Here is a 17,540-nt window from a genome sequence, read left to right on the forward strand (position 1 = left end):
TTGCAGTTTGGCTGAAAGTTACTCACTAAATTTTATTTTTCACAAAGAATTCAAAAATAAATAATACCACAGAAATTAATTATTCTAGCTTAGAATAAGGTTAGATATAAATAGTGAAAAACCTCTACTACAAACTGAATAATGAAAATAATAATTTCGACAGCAAAGTCCTATGCAAAAGGGTTTCCTCCAATAGAACTGAAAGGCCCCTGTGATGGAACATTCCTGCAAACCGAATTTCATCAGACTTAGCAGGATATACATAGCATGCACGTGCTAAAGACGACCAAAATATAACACAATCACCTTCTACAAAATAATTCGGCAAAAAAACCATCTTCTTCAAAATAATGACAGCAAAAGAAATCATCTTACCCTATTTGGGAGCTTGGTGCTTGCCCTGCCATATATGTTAAGCCACCTACAGAATCAAACCAAAATTTAATCAAATTCAATGAGGATGTTAATGGTAGAAGACTTGGATGGATCTGCATGTTCTCATAATTGGATTATGCTGCAGGCTCTCTTGAAGGAGAGGAGGGTGAAATTTTTGGCCAAGTAGAGAAATTGAAAGAGAAACAAGAAGATGGATTAGGAGTAAAGCAACAAGTGGGATTGGGTAAGGTCAGAAAACAAGAATATCTGATGTCGTACATGTCATCCTATAACTAAATTATATTTGTCATTTTTTTTCTTTAAATGTTTAATTTGTTATACAATAGTACACAAGGAATTCTTAACATTTTTTAATTATTTCAAATATTCTTGAGGAAAAGCTATAAGAGTTTTTGCTTTACTGGTAGTGGCTATAAGGCACCAAATAAGATGCATCAAACGGTGGTGCAATGCAATTAAGAAATAGAGCTCCAGCATTAACCGTTGCAAAAAAGAATCATTAAATATGATATAAGGTTCCATCAAAGAGTTAAATAAAATGTACCTTGTCCTGCAGCTGGAATATAAGGAGTCATTGGATTTTGCGGGAACCATGGTTGAGATACACCACCATGATAGGTGGATGGCAACTGTGCATTAGGAAGAGCAGCTTGCAAGGAGCTCATGTCCAAACACTGGAATATGAAATACAAGAAAATTTTGAGACAAGATATTCAAGAACACCCCCCAACCCCCCCAAAAGTCTTCCACATAAGATGCGAGCCTTCACTTTAGATGCCATTGGTCTCAAATTACTTGGGAAAGAATGAAAGAAGATCGTTGTATTGTAAATTTCCCACAGTATTTCACAAGGATCTACAACAACCTTCTTATGGCAATTTCAAGATCAAAGAACAAGTATAAGGCAGTGCAACAATGCAAAGCTCACTCATGAAGTATCTGCCATACGCCAAGACTTAGGAAATCTAATGAAAACTGTTGAAGACTTGGCTAATCAAATGAAGGTTGTTGAAGACTTGACTACTCAAATGAAGGAAAATCAAGTACCATCAGACCTTGATATTGACAAAGAAGTGCAAGTGTCAACTGAAGTTTCAATGTTCAGCAACCAGAAGAATCTACTATAGAGTCTAAACAACAAGAAGCCTCTATACTTGAAGAATCATCCATGGTGCATGCAGATCTACAGTTTGATAAAGTCGAAAAGGTTGATGTTCCAATTCCTCACATCAAGTTTGTGATTCCAGAAAAGTTTCATGAGGTGGAATACAGGGTTTATCTATTTTCAATGCTCCCAAAGTCGATTCCTCAACTGCAGCAAGTGTTATGTGCCAAAGTTTTCATCATTCAACACTTTAAAACTCGAGGTCAAGTTTTCTCCAAGCAAGGGAGTATGATGCAGGAGCAAAACCAAAATTATTTAAATTTTATATTTTCAGATTTTTGTATTTATCTTATAGGAAATTGGATAATTGTAGACTTTTATTCGGATAGGGATTAGACTTGAGATTAGATAGGGATTAGTATTTGAGTTCAATCAGGATTAGTTTTGGTATTTCGTTATCTTTATCTCTTTATTTTTCCAGTTCTAGCTCTATATAAGAGACTAGTTGTTAAGTGCTGACTCCTAACAACTTAGGTGCTGATTCCTAAGGGTTTAGCTTGGTGCTTATTCCAAGTGACCTAAGTGCTGATTCTTAGGTTTATCCTTTACTTTTCTTGTTATTTTATTTTTCTACTGATTGTCCTGCATCACTCACCCTAGGTGAGAAGAAACGCTCATACAATGAGGAGAAGAAAACCTTAAAATAAGCTCTTTGTTAATTTTGGTAGAGTATGGTACGTAATTCCCTTTTGGCATTTTGTGTTTTTAATGTCATCTCTCATGTGTTGTGCCATTACTTGATATTCTTGGATATTCTAAAGTTACTGTTCACACAGCCCCTGAACAACCCTTATTTCTCTCTAATTCTTCTTCTTTCCTAACCCTAAACCCATCACAATTAAACGTAGACAAATTCTCTAATTTGTACTACATCAAATACTTTTCAGAAAATTTTGCTTATCAAATTCCATTGCGGAAGAGACTTTTTTTTTCAAGATACCATGTGAGGACTTTCTACCTATATACAAAATTCTTTTTTTTTTTTTATATATAACATAAGAGAACTTCACTCAAATTATACAATCCTCACTGTTAATCAAACTCCTATAGGCAACTAGCCCCACCCACCAAACCAGTTGCCAGGTAATCCAAATCCAAGGGCTTTTCACCTGATGGGCTAAGCAATTTATCCTCGCCCAAGAGGCATCTATATACAAAATTCTCGATCATTGATAAGATAAATTAATTATTATGAGACTTCCATAGATTTGTGAAATCAATTACTATTCTTGAATTGCACAAAAGAGATAAATATTAACTAGAATATTATGTGATTAGTTGCTATCCAAAATGTACAATTCAAGAGGCAATTCGAAACATTTTACCAACCAAAAGAAATACCTATGACGTACCATATTGCTCTGTTCCAAATCAGAATCATTAGGAAGATCAAATGGATTTCTTGATTTAACATCCACTGCATGTGATTGAATCTCCCCCTAGAAAGAGTCATACATTACTCTGTGAGATATACAAAATTACTTCCCTAGCTAAGATCATATACCAAGAGCTCAGGCAACTAAAGGGTACAAACCATCAGAGGATAGGATGGCCCCATGACATGTGACTGTTCAGTAGGACCTGGGGGAAAATAAACAGCATCTCTTTGAATCCCATCTTTACAGGAGTCCTGCAAATCAGATTGTTTAAGAATGAATGGATGCAAGTAAACAATTGAAAGATATTTGAAGAGAATGCACAAACCTCTAAATCTCTAAAGCCCAAATACTGATCAGCAGTTGATGAAAGATTGTGAGTTTCTAGCTGTAGTTCACTACCTTTCACATTGGCATTCAAAGGAAGGTTCCCAATGGAATCTTCAAATGCATTCCACACCTGCTCAGAATCAAAGATAGAAACTGATAAATCCCTTCAATTTCGTGATGCCATCATACCAATGAGCTCTAGCTCACATGGCAGTTCCTCCTTCCATAAAATAATAATGGGATGGAGGGCAAGGTTGTAGGTTCAAAACCAACTAGCTGAGTGTGTAACTTACCAATCCAACTAAAAAATGATAAAAAAAATTACTGATGCCATTTTGAAATTAAAAGAACATCAGACTTACAAGCTGCAATCTCAATGGAGAATACCACGATAATTTTTAGAAAACTAAACACAGCCAAGCATTTCTTTTCATCATCCATCCCAGACTCCAAAAACAATTCCAGAGGGCAATTTTAGATCGTGATAAAGCTTACCGGAGTGCTTGTTGCTATCGTGGGAGCTTGAACATTGTGCAAACCATCATGCCATTGATTAGACATTATTGAAGAAGGCCCATGAACACTTTCAAGTTGAAATGATGGCCATTGTATGTTTGTATCTAAGGATGAAAATGGGTCAAACTTTTCCAACGAGCCTACATCACTAGAAGGTACTTTTGCAGGGGTAGGATTTTCAGCATGTGGAACAGATGCTGTGGGCTGAGGTGAATCAAACGTTGCCCATCCTTCATTTTTAGGGACAGATATTTGTGGTGTTTCTCTATCCAAGGTTGTAGCTGACTGCTGCTGAGGAATCTCTGGAAAGGAGTTTAAGGATGACGATGGAAAAGTTTGTGGAGGTTGATACACATTCACAGATGAAGCTGGAGATGGAGCCGATGATGTTGCTGGCATTTGAAACAAATCAATGGATGAAGCGGCAGAAGAGACTGGTTCTGGTACAAGGGGTGCCTCGAAAAGATCTAAACTACTAGAATTTCCGGAAACAGATGATCGTGGAAGGGTAGACACTGTACCCTGGAAAATTCCTGCAGGTTGATCCGGTTCTGAGACAACTTCTGTTAAACCACCCGAGTTATATGACTTGTAAGACAGGGAGTGGCTCTCCACTGATCCAAAGCTACTTGAAGAAGCAGTTCTCTAAATAATGGAACAAATTAAAGTCAGTTGATTGAAAAGGTGATCATCCTTTGATCCACATATTATAGAAACAGGGCCAAATGCACATAGGAATGGATTATGCAGGCAGAGAAAAAGCAGAAATAACACACACCAAAATAGCACTCAAGAAATAATAACATTGTGTACCCAGCATGTTGTTGACAAAGGAAATAAACTAATCAGTTCACCACAAGAATACAATATGAAGGAAACAATGAAGTTTTGGATTTTTTTTTTTTTTACCTTGCTCAAACTAGATTCAGAGGAACTTTATAAATATTCCTAATCACTGATGGGGACAGACTTTTACCACAGATAGAGAAGACATTTGCCATATTCGATATCTCTAAAGAATTTGGGGAGCAACATCATGTCTTCTGCCAAGATAGGCAAAGATATGTATACAATCCACTGACATTCCATGTAAATGGAAAAACCAGAACAAGCCAATTGAATCCAATTATTGATCAAAAGAATGATCAAAATGCCAAATACATTTAATGATCCTGGTCATGTCAAAGTGCCAATAGAGATCAAATCATATAAACCAGAAATATTTTCCATTTCTAAGATCTGCAATCTAACTAGAAAAATGTTTTTAGGATCTGGAAAGGAAAGCATTTTTAGCTGCCTTTATTTTTAGCCACTTTTATTAATACATTTGCAATAGAACAATTAAAACTTTCTGGAATCTTACAACTGCATATAAAAACACAAGACAGCTATGAAGTGTCTTATACAATCTTTATATGGTCATATATATATATATATATATATATATCTGTTGGCAGATCCAAAAAAGTGTCATATTCAAAAAAGCAGCATCATGTGATTTCAGTCTTTAAGACTAGAGATCTTGATCCTAAAAGTAGTCCAACAGACCTGTGTATGTGTATATGCACATGCATGTTTTTCTGATACACATTAGAGTTTTTGAGGCAAAAGCATAAGGCAATGTTCTACCTCTAGCCAAAAATAAACAAATTGCCTGTCCAGGCACTAAAGTGCCCATCAGGGTTTTTTTTTCCAGATTTAGGGAAAAGGCAAATCAATGTTTTCACCCTCTGACGAAGCAAAGCATATGACTCTCAAAGCATAAGTATAAAATTTTAGTTTATCATTCTGTATCTGGAAAGAAAAATATTGAACAAAGAAAGTAAACTGCAAGCTACCAGGGAGTTCATCTCACAGTACCTCACTGTAGAGAGAAACACATGCATGCGAGGTCACACACATCACACTTTACAGTACACAAAAGCATATAGCAACAAATGTAGCTTACACTTGTCAAGCATGAGTTAAGGTCAAACTTCAGGCAACTCTATTACCACATGCAAGGAGTAAAATTTCTTCTTTGAATTTCTATATTTTTCTTTAAAGAAAATATTAAAATGTTTGGGATATAACTATCAAATGTAATCATGAATTTCCCAAGCACATTATTCTAGTACACACAAAACATAGCCACATGATATCACAGGCAAGACACACAAAATTGGTAAAGAGAGGACAAATAAAACAGAAAATGCATTGATAAAGAAGCGTAACAGTAGAGCAAATCTGCATGTGTAGCAGTTAGGTAGGCACATGTGTCATTATCCATGTATGCATTCACCAGGCAGGAATGTATCATATGCATAATATACATCGTATATATACTTACTAAATGCGAGCATGTATGCGTCAATTGAACTCTAAAGCATACTTGGAACACTTTGCGATACCAGTGGATTTAATGCTTTATTGTGTAGGACAAGATACACAAGTTAATGTATCAGGCAACAGAGTCCTATACTGAACTATCACAGGCACAGAAAAAACATTTTGCACCAAGACAACAATGCTCCCCTAATATTTGATACTTTTTTTGAAGGGATACACAATTTCAACGTAAAAAAGATCATTCAAAAAACCCCCCACATCTTTGTTTTTGGTTAATTACACAAACAAGTGTACAAGAAATATAACCTGTGGACGTGGAATTCCATCTGCATCTCTTTTGGAATTTGTCTCAGAAGAATTTGTTGCTCGAAAAAATAAGTCATCACTTAAACTACCCCTTGAAGTCTGAACAGGTGGGCTGTTAAATCTAACATCCTTGCGAAAATTAGGAGACTCTGCACCAGATCTGAATGGATCGCCTCCACTAGACACAGAGTAGTCTGAACCTCTGGAAACTGAGCCCTCATTTGCAAACCGGTCCTCGTACATTGGCTCACTTAACCGACCAGGACTGTAGACAAAACTAGACATCTTCCCCTCATAATGGCCTCGATCCGAACCAGGCTTCCTGGTAAGCGCAGCAAATTGTTTTCCATACCGTCGATCTTCATATTGATAATCATAAGGTGGACTCTGAGAATAAGAATGATAAGAACTGGCACGCCTTGCCTCGTCTTCATTGCTTCTAAGGCTCTGTCAAATTCAATAGTGAATACCATATGCTAAGCTCGTATACTAGCCTGAAGTGAGATTTTTTAATCTAAAAAATAAGGACAATGGAATAAATTGTTAAGGCCTGCTTGCTTCTGTTGCTGGGAATATGTTTCCAAAACTTCCAAAAACCTCTGGAAAAGTGTAAAAGATAAGAGAACATGCTGTTCACTGTTGTTTCAATTTATTTACAACAGAAACAGAGAAAGCCAGGATTTTTTTAGGGGTGGCAGGGAGGACCACGAAAACATCTATTTTATGCTCTTCAGAAACTAGTAATTTCAGAAAATACTTTTTGAAAAAGAAGCTACCCAATGAGTTCACCACTCCTATTTTATTTCCTCTGTTTCCAGAAAAAGAAATAACAGCTCAGAAATAGAACCAAAAGACACTATAAAGTTCTGTAACATATAACGCAAATATTGGTTCAAGGACATATTGCCTGCACATCTCTCGGAGGCTTGTCAGTAGTCTTTCCTCCAGCATATCTTCTCTCTACATACACATTCTTTATAAATTCACGTATTTTATCAACATTGCTGCAATAGGAAAACATAATTTAAAAAACAATCTATATTTACCATGCCCATGACTAAAACATTATCAATAAATTACATATCAAGCACCTGCTATCAGGCAATCGCTGCCTTTGAAGGTCCCAATCCTTCAAATATAATTCTCTTGCACGCTGAAAAGAGTGAAAGTCTCATCAGCACTGAAAAGCTAACCCCTTTTACTAAAGAGGAAGAAATTAAGCCTTGTACCTGGTTACCACCGTTTTGAAGTGCTTCAACTTCTTGAGATGTAAACTTAGCCATGGATACAGACTTCACACGATGAGTAAACTCGCGACTGCATGACACCAAAATATTGATATATTCATAAAAACACTGAAGACCTAAACGAACCAGATGTTTGGCAGGCCAAGCTTGAAAAAGAACCAGCCAAAGCAATTGAAAATTTCACCAAACAGGGGAAGAAATAATTGCATTAATTTAAGGGCAGTAAAAAAACTCAAACACATTGTCCACAAAATACATTAATTGGAGGTCACTAAGAGATTAATAATGATCCATGACAAATTACAGCAGTAGAAAATCACATAAGCAGAGGTACATTATAATACATAATTGAGTAATTCCATCTTGAGATTAAATTCTATAAGGTTTCGATGTAAAACCGCTGTTTATACCCTCTAATAAAAGATCACCCTACAAGTTTTTTTTTTTTTTTTTTCCCAAATAGAAAAAATAGGGAGACCACACACAAACACAATCTATTAAAAACTTAACCACTACAAAATTATCAAATTCCATGTTTTAAAAAAATGGAAAATTGACTCACATTTTCGAAACAGAGAACTGAACAAATGCGACATTTTATACCAGAAAACATCAACATCAAATTTTCAAGCACATGAAAATGAAGGGGAAAATGGACATTTTACAGAAACTTTTTACAAAAGAGCCAATCTAGACTCGGCATGCTTCTCAAGCACACAATTTTTTACCAATCTTCTATCTCATCATTACTAGTCTCAATTTCTTGGTCATCCAAACTCATCTTATCAAATTTGTCTTCTATCTTGTATTTCATCAATACTTAATGAGTTTCAAGACCTCCAAGAGATTCCATATCCTAGCCACTCAAACACAGGCAAATGAGAAGCTTAGGGGTGTCAGGGGCAGCCTCTTAGGTAATGAGCTTAGTCGTCTTCTTCTCCTTCACCGACCACCTTTTCTCTTACAACATGGAATTTGAATATTCATTTTTGATAGGTAACAATTTTATAGTGATTTGGTTTTAATAGATTGTATTTTGTGTGGTACTACCAATTATTCTATTTGAAAAAATCTAATGGCAGCAAATTTTATCAGAGGTTGAAACTAGGGGGTTTTCCACCAAACCTTATACAATTTAATCTCTAATCCATTTTGAAAAAGTCTATTGTGTCAATATTCTATTGGAGGGTGTATAGAGAAAGGGGGGGGGGGGGGGGCAGGGGGGTGTGAGTTACACCAGAGAATATAATTTCTTCTTCTATTTATAAGAAATTTGACTGGTAATGAAATCTTTATTGAATGAACAAAATTCTTCTATTCGAAAAAAGTCAGTTTGGAAAAATTTATTAGAGGGTGCAGATTGGGAGTTTTACAACAAACCCTAATAGAATTAAATCATATTCCATCTTATATAAATAAGACATCCATTCCTTCCAACACGAATTAATAACACATAAATATAGTACAGGTTTTCTTTTTGGATATCCAATAGCTATCATCATTATCAAATTTAAACAAGTTAAACATAATTATGATTTTAAGATATAAGATCAATTTTGGACAAAGTTGGTATAGAAAGCATGGCTCCGAAACAAACATGATTATACAAGATGGACCATCTTTATGAGGAAGAGAGTAGCAAACACACAAAACTTAAATCTTCTCAACAAAACTTAAATATTTTATTCAATGGCATATTATAGCTATGAAAATAAAATAAAAAATTGAGAGCCCAGTTTACTTGTGATAATGTATTCTTTTTTTTTTATGATGAGGAACCCCCTTAAGGTATGAGCCAGTGGGACCACCCCTGATGGGTAAAACCCTGGATGCATACACCCCCACTAAGCAGGCATCAAGTAAATTGCAATAGGAGTCGAACCAGAGACATCTGGGTTTGTGATGATGTATTTAAGTACCAAACATTGCCCCAAAGACACTACATGATCAAGTAAGAAACAAAAGACCTCTTCTATTCCTTTGACATATCTAAAGATTTTAAAATATTTTCACCTAATTCCAGAGAAAAATGTTACTTCCAGTGAGCAGATAGTATACTGCCAATTTACTTATCTCAATTTTTTTAATAAAATTTTTTATTTACCTTTCAAAAAAATATGCTGACAAAGGATAGCAGAATACTTAAGATTTTTTTAATGGTAAGTTACACATGCATTCGGGTGGGCCTTGAGCACATGATCTCACCCTCCACCTTGTCATTTGACCAAGAGCTTATAGGCAATAATTGACCCAAAGCTGAAGTTTCCAAATGAAGTGATACAAATCATGTATGGAAGAACAAAGGGCAAGATGAGAGGGATGGTGATTGCATAGAAATAGCTCAGACTGGGGGAGGTTTTGTTTAGATTTAAAAAATAAAAAGAATGTCCCTGTAATTTTACCTAACCAACAGAGAAATTAGTGTATTTAACTGGATTTAAGACCAAAACTTTCCCAAACCTGATCATGGTCATATGATACACCACCCATTCAACAATATAGACTTCAAAATAAAAATATCTCCAAGATGGTTTTATTGTTTTGTTTATAAGAAGTTTTAAGCATGCACTGTCTAATTCTAAAAAGCATGTATATGTACACGACAAGACACGGCAACAAGGAAATTCTTGAAAAATTAGGACACGACACATAAATTCTTAAAAAATTAGGACACGACACAATGCAGATATGAAAATTAATCAATTAATTCATATACATTGTTATGTATCTTTATTTATATATCAATAGGCATATTTTATGTTTAACAATCAAAAATTTAAGAATATATCTAAAATCAAATGAATTTTTTTTACATAAAATAATATTTAATTCCTCTCCACACAATGAGGGCATGCTTTGCATGTCCAACACCAACACATGTCAAACACATGCAGGTGCTGGAGATTTTGGATGCCTGTACTTGTTATGTCTAATTGTTTTTTAGGCCTAATTATGAATGGCTAAGAAACCCTTCAAGCAAGGCGGTCATACATTTACAAATGCACAATCTCACTTCGTGAAAGGCATTGATTCACGATCGAAAGGGCACCATTTTTCCTTCATAAACTCCACCATGCATAGCATAAATACCAATGCACAGTCTCACTTCATTGAACGCATTGCATTGCTTTGCGAATGAAAGGGCCCATAAAAAATATATGAAATAACCGGACTTCCTTATAGGTCGTCATATAAACATCATTAGATTCAGACAAACACATATATGAAATAACAAGACAGCCTTATAGGCCAAAGTGCTTTTATTTCAAAACTTTTTTCACATCAATCATCAATCATCAATCAAAACTCTACCAATTAGACATTGAGATGGAACTCCCACACCAAAAGTAAAATAGTGGTGCTAGCATTTACAATCACAAAAAAAAAAAAAAAAAAAAAAAAAAAAAAAAAAAAGTGTACATTTTCCAAAGAGAAAATAATACTCACTGTATCCCACTGCAAGTCACACAGATGAAAGTCCAAAAATTCGTACACACATACTGAGGACCCTGCACATCACAAAAAGAGGGATTAAAAATGAGGAAATTTTCGTGAACTTTCTTAGCAACCAAACAACCTATAAACTGAAAATCACAGCGCTGAGATGCTATATGCAAAAAAAGAAGAAGTAATTATACCAAGCTGTTACAGTTGATGCATCTCCGATTGGGAGGAAGCTTCATGAGACCACGAATGATCTTTTCATTTCGCTCTTCTTCTCTTTTGCTTCCCATTACGGAATCGAACCCTAACTTATTAGCCTGGAGAATCGACGAGAAGACTAGAGTAGGGTTTGGGTTTTGAATTAAAGGACTAAGTGAGACACAGACACAGTAGAATTCTAATCTAATAATCAGCTCTCGATTGGACAAACGCTCTCCTAGTCCTAGGCTGTTGCTGTTACTCTCCTCTTATCTCATGTCATGTGCCTTTCTTTCCCGTTTTATTTTGACTCACCTTTTTTTAGTTTTGACTAGACTACAAATATTTCTTTTCCTCTTGGAGATCTACACTACATCATCAAATTTTAAAGTAAAAAAAAAAAAAAAACAGTGGGGCTCATTTTAGCTATTATTACTTTATTAGTAGTTTTCAAATAACACTCTTTATTTCATTTTTCATTTTCTTCTACTTCTAATTCAAATGTTTGTCATCAATTCTTTTTCTAAAGAAATAGAGAGAGAGAGAGAGAGGAGATAAAAATAAATAAATAAAAAGATTTAATCGAAAGGAGAAGAATGGTAGTACTCTTCAAACTTAATGTGTGGTGAGCTTTTGCAAAATTTTGAATAATATTGAAGAGTTAAACGTGGAATTTTTTGTTGATTTTTTGTTACAACCCAACATTACTTTTCGTTTCTAAAAAAAAAAAAAACAATACTCTTCGATTTGTCTTAAAATATATATATATATATATATATATATATATGTTTGAACAGTCGGATGCTAGAATATGAGTTTGGATGGAGATGGCTTTTACCCATGCAACTGAAACGGAGGTGAGTAGAGTGCCCAATTATAGATGATCTATGGTCTATGGAAAACACTATCATGCATGTGGGTAAAGGGTCTTGTTATATATATATATATATATATATATATATATACACTAATATTATGTCCGTACAATGTACTGCTTAATCAAAATCATATATAAATAATTTTTTTATTAATTTACTTGAAATAAATGAATATTTTACTTTTAAATTACATAATGAATGCATGTTATGTGAGACTAAGGTATCATAAAATGTGTGTGTATATATATATATATATATATAATTGAATGGAAGATAGTAGAGGTACCTAAAAATATATACATATATATAATGATTTTCAATAATACATTGAACTTTAAGGCTCAATTAATCACATATATTTAAATAAAAAACCCTTGAATTTAATAGTTAAAAACTATCCAAAACAATAATTGAAATCATGTTTAAGTAGAAATCTCAATTCAATAACAAGAACAATCTAAATTACAATAAAAATTTGAAGTAGAGAGAGACTCACATGAGAATTTAATCTTTGTCCTTGAAAGCATGGAAGAAGACACTAAAACTTGAGTGAGTTTCACCCTATCAAGTTTAAGTTTAAACTTAAAGTTTAAATCTTGTGCGTTGCACACTACATGTGTGTGTATATGCATGAAAAATTATCTGAATTTAACATTTATTGTAGAAAATTTAAAAGTTTTTTAAATTTAATTTTTTTGAAATTAAAAGTTTTTTTTTTTTATTTTGTAATTTTTGAATTTTTGTTAGGACAGAATGGTAACTTATTTGTATTAACTTATTAGTATTATTTGTTTTCTTAGTATGCAATAGTAACTTTTAAGCTTTCTATTTTATTTTTTTATTTTTTTTCCCTTTTAATTGATACTAAAGTCTAAAATCATGAATAATTAGTTCTGAATTGAGGAAATGTTTTATAGTAAACTTTTATATTTATTATAATATATATATACACAGACACATACATACATACATACATACATACATATATATATATATATATATTTATAAATATAAAAAATAGTGGTAAACCCGAAACGGTACACCGGTATTGACCGGAATCCGAAATATATCGTATCGGTGGCCAAACCGGTACGGCCTCCGGTACGGTATTGACATCCTTAGTTTCATTTGATATAGAATTTAAATCCTATTGGAATTAAGATTTCTAATCAATTTGTTTGTTGCTATCTCATAAATCCATAAAAAGTGGAATAAAAAAATGTCATATGAATAGAAAGAAGAAGAAAACATTTTTTTATTGAAAAAATGAAACTTTTTTTTATAACCAAAAAAAAAAACGTTTATTATATATAGATACTTTTCTTTTGTTGGAGAAGAAAGAGAAAGTGTGTACTTGAAACTCAAATACTTATTACCTTATGTATTTTTTTTTTTTAACTTTATCCAAAAACATTTTTGGTAAATTAGTATGAACAAAAACTTCTATTTTTTGTTTTTCCAATAACGTTGTTGTTTTTTCTTTTCTTTTTTTTATGACTGTAATATAATTTATTTAATAATAAAAATATTAGATGAAGAATTTGGATTGTAATTAAATTAAGACTTTTATCAACTTAGAAATTATAAGAGAAAAAGATAAGAGCAAAAAAAATAATAATATCTATTTTAAAAAAATCTAAAAAAAAGTTTTATAATTTGGTGGAGCCACTTGGCACAATCACAGCTTCTAAACCCAACTTTTATTATATAATATAATATATATATATATATATATATATATATAGTCAAAGCTTAGACAAAATCCAATTAATTGGATTCTCAATTTTACACCATGTGTCCCATTTAATTTTTAATTTTGTGCCAAGTGAATTATTGAGTGTAAAAATCAAAGAGTCTAAATCCAATTAGATTCTAAATTGGATTTCAATTAGATTCCAATTTTTCGTCACGTATTCATTTAAGTTTTCAATTTTCATGGCATGTAAATTATTGGGTGCAAAAATTGAAAAGCCTAAAACCAATTAAATTTTAAATCATATAATATATATATATATATATAATAAGAAACTATTACAAATTTTATAAATGTATGGTTTTAAAAAAAGTGTAGACTAATATCATGTATAATTTGAATATCTTCTAAAAAAAAAATACTAATTTGAACTATATAATTGTGATTATTTTTAGTTGTATTTGTGCATATTTTTAATTGTATTTATGCATATGCACAGAGCTACACGCTAGTGTATATATATATATATATATATATTAATAGGCAAAACTAAGAGAAAATCCAATTAAATTTCAAATTGGAATTCAATCAGAATCCAATTTTGTGGCACGTGTCTCATCTAATCTATGTTTTTAAATTTTTTTACCAAGTGAGTTAATTCAGTGTAAAAATTGGATTTCAATTAGAGTTTAATTTTGAGCCACGTATCCTGTCTAATTTAAGTTTTTTTTTTTTTTTTTTTTAATTTTTGTGCCAAATGAGTTAATTTAGTATAAAAAACAAGGAGTCCAATATCAATAAAACTTAAAAAAACCTAATCATATATCTAACTTTATTCTATGTAGTCCAATATAAATAAATCATAAAAAACCTAATTATGGTGCGGTTTGGATCCGACTTATGGCGTCTGCGTTTCATCCTTGCGCGTGTTCTCCTTTTTTTTTTTTTTTTCCTAGCCACAGTTGTTGACTTTTCTCCCGTGAACAGTGCACTCAGCAACTTTTTCAATAAAAATGGGTCCCATGGCTCTATTTACACATTTAAAAATTATTTTGTTACAGTATTTTCAGTTTTCATTTTTCAGCAAAAATAAGTTGTATCCAAACGAACCTTATATATCTAAGTCTATCTATAAAATTAGAGGAAGAGAGAGTTTGAATGATTTTATACTTATGAGTCTTTTTTGTTGTATATCTAAAAACAATTCAAATTTATAAGTCATTTATGTAATATACCATAACTATGTACCGTCCATTACTAACTGGGTAATATATATATATATATATATATATATTGCTTTTTCAAAACAAAGTTTAGAGAAAACTCAATTAAAATCAAAATTGGATTTTACTTTTGTTTTCTTTTTATACAAATTAAATTGTTTAGATTTTTTTTTTATGTTATTTTTTCTTTGAATTAATGAGCATTTTTTTTTACTATTTCTATTCGAATATTTTGTATGTGAAGATATTGAATGTAACAAACTGTAATTGAACTGAATGATCCCATGCACCTATCCTTAGGAGATAATATTTGACCAATTTATTATTTCATTTTGTATTGTATTTAGTAGAATTTCACAGATAATAATTGTGAATTGATATTGTATAGGTAGTATTTAATAGTGATTTTCAAAATTATATACATAATAACAATATAATGAGAAACTTGGCAAAACCAATATCATGAAAATTGAAAATAAAAACTATTTTAGTACCTCAAAATGTCATGGTCAAACTATGTCATATATGTTTAATAACTCAAACTAACACTAATAGCACCACTACAATTTGTTATTCTCATGCATAAGTACAAGTTACATACTAATTAGTATAATAAGAGCCTTCTAAACATATGTTTAAAGAAAAATAAATATTTAATTTTTAAGTTGCAATTACTCGTTTTGAACAAGATGAACTATAAATAAATTTATATATAATAAGAATTGAATTTAAGGATCCTAAACGGCTTATAAACAAAAATAATCAATAAATTGATCCATGTGTTAGGATTTATTTTTGTTCATCAATTATCAATTGTGTCAATTTAATACTAAAAGTTTTGAAAATGATTATAATGTTATCCTATTGATCGATTTTTTGTCAAATGTTTTAACCATGCAGTTAACTTTAGTTCCTAAAAAAAGTGTAGTTAACTTTAACCCTTACTTAAAATGGAAATAGCAATTTTAAGATAATAATATATAGAAGTGGAAGTTCAATAAAGAATCCAATACTTCCCTTATTTTGCAAGAAAACATTTTATGAACTTTGGTACGATAGAAAATACGAGTTAACAGATTACAATTTCAATGGTCAATGGAAAACAAGACCAATAAAGAGGAAAATATTTTTCACTTTTAACGAACAGAATAAATCTTCCAAAATGTTAAGTACTTAATAGCCCATCACAAATAAATCCTACATTTAGAATAATCTTTGAAGTTTTCAAAACAACAACTTATTTTGTTGAAAACTGAAAACTAAAAACTAAAAATACTGTAGCAAAATAATTTTTAAATATATGAATAATGTCGTGGGATCCATTTTTAATATTTTTTTCTGAATAAAATAATTGTGGTTCCCATGAACAGTGTGTAAACAGTACGTAAAACGTACATGAACAGTGCACTTTGCCTTATGAATAGTGAATCCATGTGCATGAACAATGCGGTTACTGTTCATACGCGCTATAAAAAAAAAAAAAAAAAAAAAAAAAAGAAGTGAAACTCAAACCGCAGACGCGCAATAAGCCCAATCCAAACGAGCACTAAGTGTTTATTTGTATTGTGCATCTGCGTTCAACGTTTTTGGCTTTTTTTTTTTTTTTTTTCTTAGCTCAGCGCCTCTTGCACTGTTCACAGGACATGAATAGTGCAAACAGGCCAATAAACAGTACCTACATGTGAACAGTAAATTTTTTTTGTTGTTTTCAGTTTTCAGTTTTCAATTTTCAGTAAAATAAACTTTATCCAAACGGACCCTAACATAATCCGAGGGGTAGGCTTAGTGGTTCCTAAGGCCTCATGATATCTATGAGATCTTGGGTTTAAAACCTCTTGCTTTGTCAAAAAAAAAAAAAAAAAAAAAGCAACTAACATAATGTTGCTTAATATATATATTTATATATATAAAATCTAATATAGCTTTAATCCACCAAGGTTGTAATAACCTGGTGTGTGTGGAACAGGGGGACTGCATAAACTTGAGGGAATAGTCAGATACTCGAAATGTTTTGTCAAAAAAAAGAAAAAAGAAAAAAAAAAGCAACTAACATAGTGTTGCTTAATGATGATGCACAAAAATCGTCAGTGAGTTGATCATCCACGTGCGTACCAATGAGAGTACTTGAAGAATAAGAAAGCAAAGAACCGATAGAGAACACCGGTGAGGTGCAGGTCAAAGATCCTCCAAAGGTTAAGTCAGTGATTGAAAAACCTTTGAAATAGGGACGGAGCCAGGGTACAAACCTAAGGGGGGCAAAACTTAATGTAAAGCTCATAAAATTTCATCACATTCATTGGCATCGTAATCTTATATTTGTAGATGCAATTTGAGATTTGCAATAAACTAATACTAATTTTGGTGATTTTTCAAATTTTAATTTTAAGATTTTTATAAATTATGACATCAACATTAGAGGTTAGCAACAATAAATCATCAA

At 32.1% G+C, this 17,540-nt stretch overlaps 1 protein-coding gene across 2 annotated transcripts; it reads right to left on the reverse strand.

The window, feature by feature from the left end:
* On the reverse strand, positions 1-11,568 carry LOC126693145 (probable ADP-ribosylation factor GTPase-activating protein AGD14). 2 transcript variants are annotated; one of them, XM_050389021.1, is made up of 13 exons: positions 11,303-11,567; positions 11,112-11,173; positions 7,647-7,734; positions 7,509-7,570; positions 7,325-7,421; positions 6,418-6,864; positions 3,763-4,428; positions 3,266-3,397; positions 3,096-3,191; positions 2,914-3,000; positions 941-1,070; positions 376-421; positions 1-225 (listed from the first exon to the last, which is right to left on the reverse strand). In XM_050389021.1, the coding sequence occupies exons 1-13, from the start codon at positions 11,396-11,398 to the stop codon at positions 171-173; spliced, it is 2,064 nt and encodes a 687-aa protein (XP_050244978.1). In that variant the 5' UTR covers positions 11,399-11,567; the 3' UTR covers positions 1-170. The 2 variants fall into 2 exon arrangements, with proteins under 2 accessions (XP_050244978.1, XP_050244979.1); XM_050389022.1 differs by lacking the exons at positions 1-225; positions 376-421; positions 941-1,070 and adding an exon at positions 1,103-1,708 and having other exon boundaries at positions 11,303-11,568.
* Positions 11,569-17,540: the final 5,972 nt, after the last annotated feature.

This window comes from Quercus robur, chromosome 7, assembly GCF_932294415.1.
Source record: "Quercus robur chromosome 7, dhQueRobu3.1, whole genome shotgun sequence".
In the NCBI taxonomy this organism is placed as follows: domain Eukaryota; kingdom Viridiplantae; phylum Streptophyta; class Magnoliopsida; order Fagales; family Fagaceae; genus Quercus; species Quercus robur.

Bases quoted from the DNA above. Each gene is read 5' to 3' on its own strand.
- LOC126693145 (XM_050389021.1), bottom strand. From the start codon at position 11,398: ATGGGAAGCAAAAGAGAAGAAGAGCGAAATGAAAAGATCATTCGTGGT. The intron at 4,429-6,417 runs GTTATATTTCTT...TCCATTATTTAG, and splicing joins ATGGAATTCCACGTCCACAG to AGAACTGCTTCTTCAAGTAG. The intron at 3,398-3,762 runs GTAAGCTTTATC...GATTCTGAGCAG, and splicing joins CGATAGCAACAAGCACTCCG to GTGTGGAATGCATTTGAAGA.